At 45.1% G+C, this 13,934-nt stretch overlaps 1 protein-coding gene and 1 long non-coding RNA gene across 5 annotated transcripts in view; both read right to left on the bottom strand.

Annotated features, from left to right (window-relative positions):
* Nucleotides 1–1,387: 1,387 nt before the first annotated feature.
* LOC117459410 (isoaspartyl peptidase/L-asparaginase) overlaps nucleotides 1,388–13,934 on the bottom strand; it is a 30,474-nt gene continuing 17,927 nt past the window's right edge. The window contains 4 exon segments of the mRNA XM_034100191.1: nucleotides 1,388–1,596; nucleotides 2,416–2,526; nucleotides 2,678–2,796; nucleotides 3,055–3,218. Of these exon segments, the coding sequence (XP_033956082.1) occupies nucleotides 1,388–1,596; nucleotides 2,416–2,526; nucleotides 2,678–2,796; nucleotides 3,055–3,218 (603 nt within the window).
* On the bottom strand, nucleotides 9,325–12,971 carry LOC139435242 (uncharacterized). 4 transcript variants are annotated; one of them, XR_011644530.1, is made up of 5 exons: nucleotides 12,491–12,971; nucleotides 11,743–11,821; nucleotides 11,537–11,645; nucleotides 10,034–11,263; nucleotides 9,325–9,670 (listed from the first exon to the last, which is right to left on the bottom strand). It is a non-coding gene; the product is annotated as an uncharacterized lncRNA (long non-coding RNA). The 4 variants fall into 4 exon arrangements; XR_011644529.1 differs by having other exon boundaries at nucleotides 11,537–11,648; XR_011644527.1 differs by having other exon boundaries at nucleotides 11,537–11,821.

Here is a 13,934-nt window from a genome sequence, read left to right on the forward strand (position 1 = left end):
ATGAGCAATAATACAAGGATGGTCCGGATCTGGGGGTGGGAGGGGTTATTTTTCCATAGTTTTGTCCTCTTGTCTGATTGTTGTTGTTGTTTGTTTTTTCTGTATTTTTTGTAATGTGTGTTGTACTGGTTGTGATTGTACATTGTATTTTTCTAAATGTGTATGAATACATTTTTGAAAAACATTTGATCAACAATAAAAAAGGATTTGGTCAGGATCTAGACTCAGTGTGTAGTTTATTAATTAATCAATGCTCTCTACATTAGGAAAACACATACCAGTGTACCGTCACGCACAGCTGTGCCTGGATAACCAAACAAATGGACAAGATAACCAAAACCCTTGAATCTACACACAGCAAATAAACTCAAATGACACAACGAGATGTAAAAGGAGATCACACATACAGTATAGTCGATATAAAACTGGCCGCTTCAATCTGAAGAGCAACTAAAACAAAACACGGGAGTTTACCTTGTTCTTGTGAACACTAATGTTATCCACACAGCATACACAGAGACCACGAAGTTCTTAAGGAGAAAACTAGTTCCTGAAACAAAACACGTTAGTGTACCTTGTTAGCTAATGTTAGCTAGCTGACTTTAACGTTACACATTACACTCATATTACTCACCGAAACCTTGTAAAGCCGGTCCCGCTGCTCTTACAGAACCGACTACCTCCCCTTTCGTGTATGTACAGCTCTCAACGTGTCCAGACTTGTAGTGATGTTCACCTAGTTTTATACTTTTATTCTCATTCTGAAAGAAACAGGTGAAATTTGCTAACGTGACGGCCGTCTTTGTGATGGTGACGCGTATTGTGCGAGACTAGAGACCTGTAGTTCACTCAGCGGTTTCACACAAAAAAATGTGTAACTTCACAGTTTTACGACACATTTTAATTTTTTTGACTTGCAAAATATTCTTTTAAATTGACAAACATCATATGTGTCATTCATGGCACAATTCAAACGGGATCAAAAGATAACCTTTCTCTCTCCATTGACTTCAATGTATAATTTTACGCTTCCGGGGTCCCATGGAGGCTCCCGGAAAGGGAGGGACTTCGCCTCTCTATCGAAGTCTCAGTGGGAGAATGCTTGCGGGGTAAGAGAGTACCCATAGAGTCCAGTAGAGAGCGGAGCCTGTGAGAGTTATAACTCGTCCGATTTAGACTTATAATATCTACCAGCTTCTCAATTATGTCATTGTACATACAGTATGTAGCTCTGACATGCTAATTAATGAAGACAACTAATTTCCTTTGGCTACAAACACCAGTGGCAACTATCAACAATGACAGACCAAACCAAACCAAACCAGAATTAGTAGAAAAACAATTAAGAAATACAGTATGTGTATTCTATAGCTCCACACTTTGAATGTTATTGGCCTAACTTTTCATTCAGTTTTTCCTTTGGGTCTAATCCATACCACAGAACATCCTGATCCACTGCTGCCCAGGCCATTCACTTTGTGCTAAATGTTGCTGCCCACTGTCCTGACGGAGAAACGACTATAGCGCCTCCTACACCATGGACACGGTCTCCCATGTACTGCAGAGACAACTGGGAAGAATCTGCTAGAGATTTACCTGTGAGAAAATATGGAAATCAATGGAAAATTAATATTCAGGAAATCAATGTGTGGTCATGTCCTTTAACAAGTGTGTCCATGTTCCTGCTGCCATTGTCAAAACAAATCAGACCTTCTTAAAACTTGCAAACCATTGTCAATGAAAGCCAGAATGTACAGCTAAAATTACATCAAAGTGGGACCTCATAGTAAACAGGACAATAAGACCGTATTTCATTATTTGAGTCCCGCACTATCTAACTTTTCCTCATTTGCCTTTGGTCTAAATTATAGGCTTGTTCTAACTAACTAACTAACTAAACAAACTCTAATAAACAAGCTCATTTAATAACTGCAGCCATAGTTATAATGACTACGTTTACATCAAATCAAGACCAGATAAAGTCCGACCCATATGTGGCCTGTCTTAAAGGTGGGGTAGGTAAGTTTGAGAAACCAGCTCGAGTGCGCTAGAATTTGAAAGTACACAACCGGAAAAAATCTGCCACTTCCTTACAGAGCCCCTCCTCCAACACACACGAATGCGCACATGACCAATGAGGGCACGAGTTAAGTTTGTGCACAGATGGATGGCAGGTAGGCCATCCAGTTATTTTAGCCAGGCCGGCTAAAATGATTGGTAGTGCTTTTTACAGTACTACGGCTTCCACAGATGACATTTTTGTATGGATTTTTTGTCAAAGCACTTCAGATATTCATTGCTATCGGGATGTTAAGAGCATTCCATGGAATATAACAAAAAGTGTATCTCGAGCCGGTTTCTCAAACTTACCTACCCCACCTTTAATGTAGAGAGTTTGAAAGTGTGATATTTCACCTTGTTCAACATGTGAAAGAATGAGTCTGGCCAATGTCACTTTGAGAATAGATTCTCCATGGCCGGTACACGACACTGCACCACTGAGGTTGTCTGCATATGCTCCAGAGCCTAATTTACAAGAAAGAACACGGGAGAAAAAACCATTTAATCTACTTTTCTTTTGATTTCACACATTGGTGTCCTTAAATACTATAAAAACATTGGGAGTGCAACTGAAATTATAAATGTTATTTTACAGTGAAAGTGAATGAAGTCATACCAATAATGGGAGAGTCTCCCACTCTGCCAACCATTTTATTTCTGATGCCTCCAGTTGATGTTGCACAAGCCACATTACCATCAGAGTCCACAGCGACCGCCCCAACAGTATCATGGGCCCTGGAATGACAACAAAAGGATGTAAGGGATAACATATTTCACTTCGCATATAACAAGCAATCATCACGTTCTGCAGTATTACCCTTTATTAAACTCTCTTTACACAAGCACATTCTCTGCCTAGTAGGATCCAGGGTTATATATATTATATTTACGTTTTATTGGGTAGTGTCCCACCATGCTATTTAACATGAAAAGGTGATGTGAAGAATGAATGAAATTTAAGAATAGCATGGGTTAAATGATGAAGATACTTGCCACTGAGAGTTGAAATCCTCCATAACTCCAGCTACATAGTTTTTTTGTTTGTCCCACTCTTTCCTCTCATTCTCAGTCACCAGTTCATCAGCGGGGACGGTGGCCATGCCGATACTCTCTGCAAAGAGGTTTGCACCTCTGCCCGTCAGTATGACATGGGATGTCTGACATGTTCAATGGCAGCAGACATGTAAGAAAAATGTAATGGATTTGAAAACCGTTTCATTATCCTGCAATACAATAATCCGTACCGAAAAATAATAATAAAAAAAAGATTCAGTCCAAATCTGTATTCAAATAAGTGTATTTCTTATAGTTAGGGTTTCCACTTGGATTTTTTCTCGCAGGTCAAATGTCCGGACAGAATTAATTTTACCGGACAAATTTGAAACTTACCGGTCATGTTTCAATAATAAGAATTGTGTAGCAGAGTTCTCATTCATAACACTCCGTTCGATGTCTCACTATGAGATGCGCCTCATCGCGGAGCAAACAGAAGCATTAATCTCATTACGCCAATCCTGATTGGCCGGTGATCTTGACGTCAGCGTCAGGGAATCCACCCCCTATAAGTAGCTTGTGCTACGTCGCATGCGTCATTCAAACACCTCTTCTCGCTTCAGAGCACATCTCTATGGTAGCCGGGCTAGCTTAACAGTCCACAGACTGAACCCAAATCTAAATTTCGGTCGACGGGTGCTCGCCGGCTACCCTTCCTGCTTCGCAAGAAGACTGCTAATACTAACACACCAGTTAGTATTATAATCGACCTCGCCGTTTCTTCCTCGGGAATTAAGGTAAGGTTTTGATTTTTCAAGCTAGCAACACACCTGTCGCTAGCTTGCTTTCCCTCACTACCGACACCACGGTAGCAAGGACGTTTTCTCTTTCTCACGGAGGAGGAAAGGATTAAAGAATATTAACACACCAGTTAATATTCTTTGAGAAAAAAGACCTACACCGTCCTTTTTTCTCCGGATTAAAGACAAGTTGGTAACACTTTTTTTTCTCGACGACGTACCTGTTACGAGCGGGTTCTCTCCACGCCACGCGGCGAACAAGATGGACGCCTCTCTCCCTCACACCAGAGGAGTCAGGGACTCGGAGGCTCGACTCTGCGGCTGCGGGTTGAAAATATCAGGCACAGACTCACACCAGGTCTACTCGTCCTGCCTCGGGCTGGAACACGCCCAGGAAGCTATTGACAACTCCGGCTCGTGCGGGCATTGTGCCCGTTTCACCATAAAGAGCCTCCGCCGACGGTTAGCACGCCAAGCTAGCTTGTCGGGACAGGACCCCCTCATGTCCGTTGATTTGCCGGCTGGCAATCAAGACGCGGGGGCATCCGCCGCAGAGATTGAGCCCCGCACTGTGTCGGTCTGGGGCTCATCAACAGCGGCAGCTGCAGAACCGGAGTCCCGCGCCGTGTCAGGCTGGGACCCGGTGGTGGCAAGAGACGCGGGAACGGAGCCCCACGCTTTACCAAGCTGGGGCTCCCGGCTAGACCTCACCATGGTTTCACCCGCGGAGGATGTCCTGGAATTAGATTACATGGAGGACGAAGAGGATGCCTCTGCGTTCCTCCTGTCTGATTCGGATGAGCAAGAAGACGGGAGCGATGGCTGCTCTCCCGGGCAATAGCACACCAGCTTCGCCCTGTCTGAGCATGGACCTGCAGGTCGTGTGTCAGCGTGCCGCGTCCAGGCTAGACATCCCGTGGCCCGAAATGGCCAAGGAGACCTCCAGGTCCCGTTACGAGGGGAAACATTTTCCCCAAGCAACGAGGACAAAGAGGCAACTCCTTCCGGTCTTCCCGGAGATGTTGGATGAGGTGTCGGTCTCGTGGAGAGACCGGCCCTTTAGCAACAAGGCCCCAATCCAGGGTGCCTCCTCCCTAGACTGTGACGGTATGGAGAGGCTCGGCCTGCTCCGCATACCGCCTGTGGAACCGCTGGTGGCAGCCCACCTCATACCGAGGATGGGCCCGTCACCAAGCAGGAACCCCACGCTGCCAGCGAAGGCGGACCGATTCCAGTCGACCATGACTGAACGGTCCTACAGAGCCGCAGCGTTGTCCGCCAGGGCTCTGAAAGTTTCCTCGCTGCTAACCGCATACCAAGCGGAGCACTGCGAGGATCTGTCGAGCAATCCTGGACCGGCCGTTCTGGATGAAATGGCCGCGGTCACAGACATTTGTCTCTGTGTCCAACGCTGCGCCATCCAGGCCACGGGCAAGGCAATGGGGATCATGGTGGTACAGGAAAGAACTAGATGGCTCAACCTCACCAACCTCCCAGACCGGGAAAAGGAGGATGTGCTTGACATGCCCATCGTTCCCGAGGGGATTTTCGGCTCCGCTCTCACTTCCATGCAGAGGAGATGCGAGTCGAAAAAGAAGGAGGACGAGGCCCTCCACCTCTGCCTCCCTCGAAGGGTCCAGCCGCTGCCTTCACAACGGCAGTCCTTCGTCCAAGCTGCCTCGAACCCTGCTCGGTTCAAAATACCCAAACAGCAGAGGTTGCAGCCCGCCCCGAGTCCCCAGCCCAGGCAGAAGACGAGGGCGAGTTGGCCTAGAAAATCTCCGGTCCCGGCTGCAGCCCAGGCGCAGCCGACCCAGAATTTCGGCCAGCAGTCGAGGAAGAAGAAGCGAGCGGCCTGACAGCCCCTCCTTCTCTCCTCTGTGACAGAGCTGGAAGTCCACGGTTCCCCAGCTCTAGATGTGTTCCCTCCGCCTCAAGAGATGCCTCAACACCATCCTCAAGTCCGCAAAAACACATGTCACAAGTTTGTTGTTGTTTCTAAAATAAACCATTTTCCGCTGACGCATCCAGGCTTCAGGCCAAAGGCGCAGCTCAAAAAAATTAAAAGAAAAACAATAAAAACAATAAACAGTCCGTCAACTGTTCCCCTTCTGAGAGCAGCTACGGCTTCTCTCAAAAGGCGGATTATAGACGGGTCTGTGAAGGCACCACCGTCACGCGCATGCGCAGTGCCGGCTGGGGCTGTGAAGGCACTACCGTCACGCGCATGCACAGTATCGGTGAGGATTGTCGAGATGGGGCACCACCGTGTTCAGACACTAGAGGGCCCCATAACACAACAAATAGGGACTCAGAGGGTAAGAGACGTGACATCTCCGCTGGCTCTAAGGAACATACAGTGGAAGATGCTCACAACATCTGCTTGGGTTTCTCAAGACAGTAACACGGGGCTACACACTCCAATTCCAATTCCAATTCCAACTCCAATTCGCTGTCACCCCCCCTCGCTTCTCGGGCATTCTGTATTCACAAGCCCGAGGAGAGTCAGCCCATATTCTAGAGAGAGAGATCCTCTCACTTCTAGAAAAGAGGGCTATGTCTATAGTACCCGCCGAGCAGAGTCAGATTACGCAGACAAATGTTCTCGTAAAGCACCTGCTCAACCTGGGTTTCATAATAAACACAGAAAAGAGCATGTTGTGCCCAGCACAGACTGTACTCTTCCTGGGTTTACACCTGAACGCCATGGCGCGCGGAGAGTAATGGTTACTGTGAAAAGCATAATGGCACTACGTCACTGGCCGCACCCGACTTTTCTAGTACGGGGCGTGCCTATGGGTGCTGTCCTTTCACGGAAGGTGGTCACCACGGACGCATGTCTGACAGGCTGGGGAGGTATTTACGGAGGTCGTCCGGTGAGGGGTCTCTGGAGCAGAGACCTCCAGCGGGCGCACATAAATTACCTGGAGCTTTTAGCGGTGTTCCTCACTCTAAAACGCTTTCTGCCTTTTCTCAGAGGACATCATGTCCTCGTGAGGACAGACAACACGACCACAATATCATGTATAAACCGCCAAGGGGGTTTGCGTTCTCTCCTATTACACATGCTGGCATGCAAACTGATCTTATGGAGCGGCAGGCGTCTCCTCTCTCTGAGAGCGACACACGTACCGGGAGTGATGCACCTCGGGGCAGATCTACTGTCCAGAGGTGCACCACTATATGCATACTGGACTTTACATCCAAGGATTGTGAGTCAGCTGTGGGTGCGCTACGGCAGAGCCGCGGTAGATCTGTTCGCATCAAAAGAAAATGCTCAATGTCAGCTGTTCTTTTCAATGCGCGATTTAAACGCACCGTTAGGTGTGGACGTGCTCGTGCACGATTGGCCTCTGGGCCTTCTGTACGCGTTCCCACCCCTGGCTCTGATACCCCCAACTCTGGCCAGAGTGAAGGAACAACGCCACACACTTATCCTGATAGCTCCGCCCTGGCCCGCAATGTACGGGCTGGCGGAGATATATCAGCTGCTGTGCGGGCAGCCATGGCAGCTCCCACTACGCAGGGACATACTGTCTCAGGCGGGGGGGGGGGGGGGGGGGCGATCTTTCACCCACGCCCAGAGCGCTGGGCACTATGGGCCTGGCCCGTGAGTGGTACAATCTGAATACAGTGGGACTCCCTCAGAAGGTGATAAACACTATTCAGAGTGCGAGAGCTTCCTCCACCAGGTCCCTCTATGACTGTAAGAGGAGGGTGTTTGAGGAGTGGTGCCTTCAAAAAGGACACATCTCTTTTCAATGTCCTGTCGGGGTGATTTTATCATTTCTACAGGACTTGATCGATAAACACAGAGCTTTCTCTATGATCAAAGTGTACCTGGCTGCTATTGCTGCATGCCATGTGGGCTTTGAGGGAAAGACGGCTAGCCAACATCCTTTGGTCTGCCGTTTTATGAAAGGGGCTCGCAGGCTCCTCCCTCGTTCCAGGTCACTGGTGCCCTTATGGGACTTGGCAGTGGTTTTAGATGGGCTCAACCTGACCCCATTTGAACCCCTGGAAGGAGCTGACATGAAGCACTTGTCACTCAAGACAGTGCTGTTTCTGGCCCTGGCATCCGCCAAGCGGGTCAGTGACATTCATGCACTATCTGTACATCCTTCATGCACTCAGTTCGCCCCAGGGCAAAAAAGAATGTTGTTGAAGCCCAAGCCTGCCTTTATACCAAAGGTGGTTGGTTCATGTACCCCAATTAACATTGAGGCATTTCCTCCGCCGCTGTGTCCCTCCGGGGAACAGCAGCCGGATTTGCTGTGTCCAGTCCGTGCTTTACGCACCTATATGGACAGATCAAAAGAATTTCGTCATAATGACCAACTCTTTGTGTCCTGGGCTAACCCTCACAAGGGCAAGCCCGTTACTAAGCAACGGCTCTCCCAATGGATTGTGGAGGCAATTGCTTTGGCCTATACGAGTCAGGGGTTGCAGGCACCTTCGGGTCTGCAGGCTCATTCGACTCGTGGTCTGGCTACATCCTGGGCTTTGTTCAAGGGTGTTTCCATCCAAGACATCTGTGCAGCGGCGAGCTGGTCCTCGCCGCTCACTTTTGTCCGCTTTTACAGGCTAGATGTCTCTGCTCCAAGTGTGGCCCGAGCAGTGCTGGGCACCTTGTTGAGTCAGAGCTCTACCTGTTAAAGAGCTTACGAAATGAAGGACAATACTGTTCTTATTACGATAATATATATACTATTATTAATGGGAAATCATGTCATTCATGACAATATGCCCGCAGTATTTATAAATCGTGGTTTATTACAACTTTCCATGCTCACTTCCGATGTTACACGACCGCTCCGAACAAAACAGCTTTCGCCGGTTAGTGACGTCACGCACGTCACGAGTAGAACACCTGTTGAATAATACACTACCTCTGTGGCTGATGTCGGACTCTGGAGACAGAATCGAGTGACAGACAAGACTCATTTGGCGGAGATCCGATGCGGCAACAGAACACAGACTGGTATACATTTGACTTTAATTCATAGAGATTCTCAATAAATAGTAAATAAATAATAATACATCGTAATGTAGCAGGCAAACTTGGCTCAGGCAACAGAACAGAGACTGGTATATACATTTGACTAAAATTCAGAGATTCTCAAAAAATAGTAAATAAATAATAATGACTCTGCTGAAATAACCAGTTTAGATACATATAGCTGGTCAGGCTGTTGTAAATTGACCAGCCAGTATATATTAGGCTGGAATGGTTGGCTGGAGAGGGGTTTTGGACACTTCAGCTGGCCAGGAGGGCTGGTTTATCCATCTATCACCAGCTTATGTTTAATAATAGTATTAAATATACCCTGCTGGGAGCTTACCAGGATTCCAGGTGACCAGCATACATTAAATACTGGTATGATTATTTAAACAAGAGAACATAAATATATTACAAAGATTCATTGTGTCATGTATTCTGGTATCTACAAAATAAAGACATTGTATAGTGTTCACAATAGTATTTTAATTTAATAAATAGCTAGTTAATATAATAAAATACACAGTAACAATACAATAATTATACAAATAACAACCAACCTGCAAATCAACCTACACATCAAAATAAATATATTATCTAAAACCGGTGCATTTGATTTAAAATAAAAGTAATACATAGAATTCAATATTTAAATGGTAACAAAAACCGTAACACTATGTATGATAAGAACAAGGCAACAAAGAAAGTGTTTGTTGTTTTTCCTTGTTCATGTCTATAATGTTTCCCGTTGTGTAGCGTCCAGCCTTTCCCAATCTGACCTGCACTTCTGTCTGTTGAAGCCACTTCTTGAAGCAAACTGAAAAGAAATGTACAGATATAAGTACACTGTAAAAAGAAAACTTAATATTTACGTTAACATTTGGGCTGCTGTGGTTGCCAGAACAGTTAAAGTATAATACATTACAAATTACAGTTGGTTGGCATAGAGTCTAGACGTTACAGTCAACAATTGCTTATGGTGAATTACAATGGCAAAAACAAATAGAGCTAGTGTACACGGTGCAGCTGTATTATCTGGGAAATAGAAGAATCGGATCAGGATTCGGTATTGGCAGACAATCAATATCAAATGAATCGGATCATTATTAGCATCTGATCACCTTTGTCGACTTGCAGCCTAAATACAAAGATAACTCCACTCCTCTCCTACCACTCTTACCTCTAATAAGCCTTGGTAGAACTAGTGTCCGAGTCATAGGGTCCAGAGGCCTGTACTACGAAGCCGGTTCAACCTAACCTGGATATGTTTGAGTTAGCCGGTTGGCCTAATCCAAAACATACGTGCTCTTGCTAAACGGTCCTACGACGCGGGTTATCAAGTGGATCGCTCAAGCCAGCCGTGTCCTATCTAGTTAGGTGCGCGTTCACATGAAAGGGGTGGTATCTGGAGCATTCGACCAATCACAAACATGGAGAAGCGTACCGACAGCGCAGCGTCATACTTCCTGAATGAAAAGTGCACTTTAATACTAGTCAAATATGAAGAAGTTAAACTTTAAACATCCATGACTTAAACACTTGATCAGGATCAAAGCCACAGAGCTGCACCTGCAAGGTGAACACAGCTGGGAACAGAACAAGTGTTTGAATGCGTACATTAACAGGTTTATGATATCACTGCCCCGTCTAAAACACGATCTGACTTTCATTACATTTGACTCGAGTGTTTCCTCAACTTAATGTGTTGCTTAAAATAATACTTCTGCATACAGTATGTGACACTGAGTGTTGCACGGCCAGATACGGCTCAGCTGACTCAGATCAGGAGATATATGATATATTATGAAGTGATATGCCGCGGACTGTACTTAATGTACTCTGATCCGGTTACTTATGTTGTGGCCGATATTTAAGTAAGCTTTCTTAACGCTAATGTTATAATAGTCAGATTGCTCTGAAGATGGAGGTGATATTCTATTAATGTTCACGTTCACACAGTCGGTGATTTCTGCCGGCCGTCTTTCCTGCGACGGCAGCTTTTCTGTATTTCCTTTCTCCTGTAATATGACTTGATCGCTTTAAACTCCGCACACTGAGCTCTGATTGGTCAGCAGGCAGTGCTTTCACTGAGTTGAGCTCTTAGCCTGCAACCTAACCTGCTCCGGGGCAGTTTAGCCGTTCAGCATAAGTTACCATGGAGATCTAGCCCGCTAAAAAGAGAACCAGCTTCGTAGGACCGGAAAGCCGGAGTTTTCCCTGAAGTTAGCCGCGAAGAGAACATCCTGCTTCGTAGTACAGGCCTCAGGACTGACTGAAGACATGTGGAACAGAGGACAGGCATGGTTCCATGTACAGGAAACTGGAACTTTGAACAGGTGTTTTCATCTTTTCTGCCTGAAGATTCACAAGTTCTTGATCAGGTGTTTGATGTGGGCTGGCATGATCCTTTCTGCAGCGATAAATAAAGAAAACAAAGATTTTTTTTTTAATAATGGTAATGATGGTAACAACAATAATATTAGTATAATTATGTATATAGCTAGCACTTACACAATTGCAAAGTGATTCTCACAACAAAAATAAAGAACAAAACAATATCAACAATAAAAAACAAATTATTACAGGAATGTTGAGACAAATAAATGTTTTTTTCAGGAAATGACCTTCCAAAGGCTAAATTCAAACTCAATACCATAAATAACTGGGTACCAAAGTGCTTTACCTGATAGAACACGCTCCACACGGAGCAGCAACCATCCGGCTCGGCCTTTTGCTGCATATCATCTCCTCCCTCTATCTCTCTCTCTCTGGTGTTAGGTTCCAGTAGATCTCTACTATCCAATAAAACAGAAATTCCCCAAAAAAATCATATTAAAAAAGTTAAAAACAATGACTTGCTGTTGGCATTGAAATGGATTAGAATCTCACCTTTTTCCTGGATGTCAGGAAGGCCATGGAGTCGTTCCCTTCAAGTCCGCAACCAGTCATAGGAGTTCAAATGCAAAGCCTGAATGATGACAAGAGCGAGAGACATACATTTTACAATTATATTTTTAATTCATACCAGAGCAGTGTGTACAGGCCCTGTACGACATGCAAAGAACAGATCAAATCCCCTGACAGACTCACACACTTTGGTGATGTCCTCATCTGATAATGTTTCATTTTTTAGCAGCAAAGTAACATTACTCAAAGTATATGTCAGACCCAACTCATTTACAGTATGTTTTGCATCTCCTCAACAATGGTCTGTATAGTTGAGTAGAAAAAAACTGTCCCTACAATTTCAGGTAGATTAACACACATTTGTAAGAAAAGTTTACAATGAAGCACAAAATCCCTCTTTGTATTAAGCGAGCTGCCACAGAAAGTGCAGCTTAACATGCTAACCTTTGGTGAGCTACAGTAAAGCTAACTTCATGCTCAACACAAAACCTTTAACGTGCATTACATTGACGATTTTAAACACAACTTAACTTTCTCTACTTGTAAGATAACGTTTAGTTAACTTACCCTTAAATAACTACATCACGTTTTTCAGTGGAAACACAAACTGCAGAAAACGTTAGCTGCTAACTGTTGTTAGCTAAGACAGCTAGCTCTTAAGGGAAGTAACATAGCCTCATGGCAAACGTAAGGTTGAGTTAACGTAACGTTGTAAGAAAGCAAAACGAACCTTCGAGAAAGCGTTTACTCTCTCTCCTTAGCGGGCATTGTTGATTGTTCGAAACACGATCTCTTGATGTGCTGCCCCACACATCGTCGGTTTCATCGACCCCGGGTTACCTGGTCTAGCAAAGGTCCGCCTCGTACGACGCACTTGTTTTGTCCATATACGCAACATTTGATCATTTTTTGGCCACAAAAACATCCCATAACCAGATGTTGAGACGGCCCCACATCCCCATACAACATATCGCTTGCCAATTATTCTTGGCGTCTTATTGCTGTGCATCCTTTGTCGTAATATTTGGCCCTTCAATGCATTCAAACGGGACTGAGCTCAGCTGTGTTCCACTCATGACGTCACCGCCGGAAATGGCCGAAGTTGATGTTTCCGGCGCAACGAACGATTGTTACTAACTGACAACTTTTGTATGCTGTTATAATCGTGATTTATTAAAAATAGATCAATAATAAAAAAATCATATGGCACATTCCACAATACAAATGCAACCTCTATCATATACTAAGCCCACTAACAGGTGCTAAAAGCATTTCGTAAGCTCTTTAAATTCTGGTTGGTTTGGTGATCTTCGAGATAAGCTCGTCTGGCAATACGGGAGCTACAATTTCCCATAGTGAGACATCGAACGGAGTGTTATGAATGAGAACTATAGGTTACTTACGTAACCCCAGTCCTCAGAGTAACATGTAGTGAGATGTCTCACCAGACGGCCCTCCTTGCTATGGTGAAGCGAGAAGAGGTGCTTATTTTGAATGACGCATGCGACGTAGCGCAAGCTACTTATAGGGGGTGGATTCCCTGACGCTGACGTCAAGATCACCAGCCAATCAGGATTGGCGTAATGAGATTAATGCTTCTGTTTGCTCCGCGATGAGGCGCATCCCATAGTGAGACAACTGGGGTTACGTAAGTAACCTATAGTTTCCGTTAGCAGGTAATTACCGGACTAGGACCGGATATACTGATGTTTAAAACTCAGTTAATGGGAATCATTTTTATATTGCTTCAATTTATAATCGTAACAGATTGAAAAATTCAGATTCATTTTTCAATAAATGATTCCACAAACAATATTCAAAAGTTTACATCAACTTTGAACAATAACACGGGAGAAACGGATCCTCTCTTTTCCCCTCTCTCCTGACAGCCCGTCAGTTTCTCATGCAGCTCGCTAAACAGTGGGTGGGGCTTCAGGTGATTATGCAGCAGCTGATCTGATCTCTCTCGCGCGTCTGGTTACACTTCACTCGCGTTTATGTCCATATCGATCAGATCCAGCTCTGCTGATCGGCCTTTATAGAGAGCACAGATCAAACTATTAAGAGTGAATATTGGCCGATAATGATCCGCGGCCAATCGATCGGAGTATCGGACATTTTGACCGGCAGGTTTTGAATTTACCGGTTTTTATTAAATGTTACCAGCTAAAAAA

This window comes from Pseudochaenichthys georgianus, chromosome 15 (assembly GCF_902827115.2).
Source record: "Pseudochaenichthys georgianus chromosome 15, fPseGeo1.2, whole genome shotgun sequence".
NCBI classification, from domain to species: Eukaryota; Metazoa; Chordata; class Actinopteri; order Perciformes; family Channichthyidae; genus Pseudochaenichthys; species Pseudochaenichthys georgianus.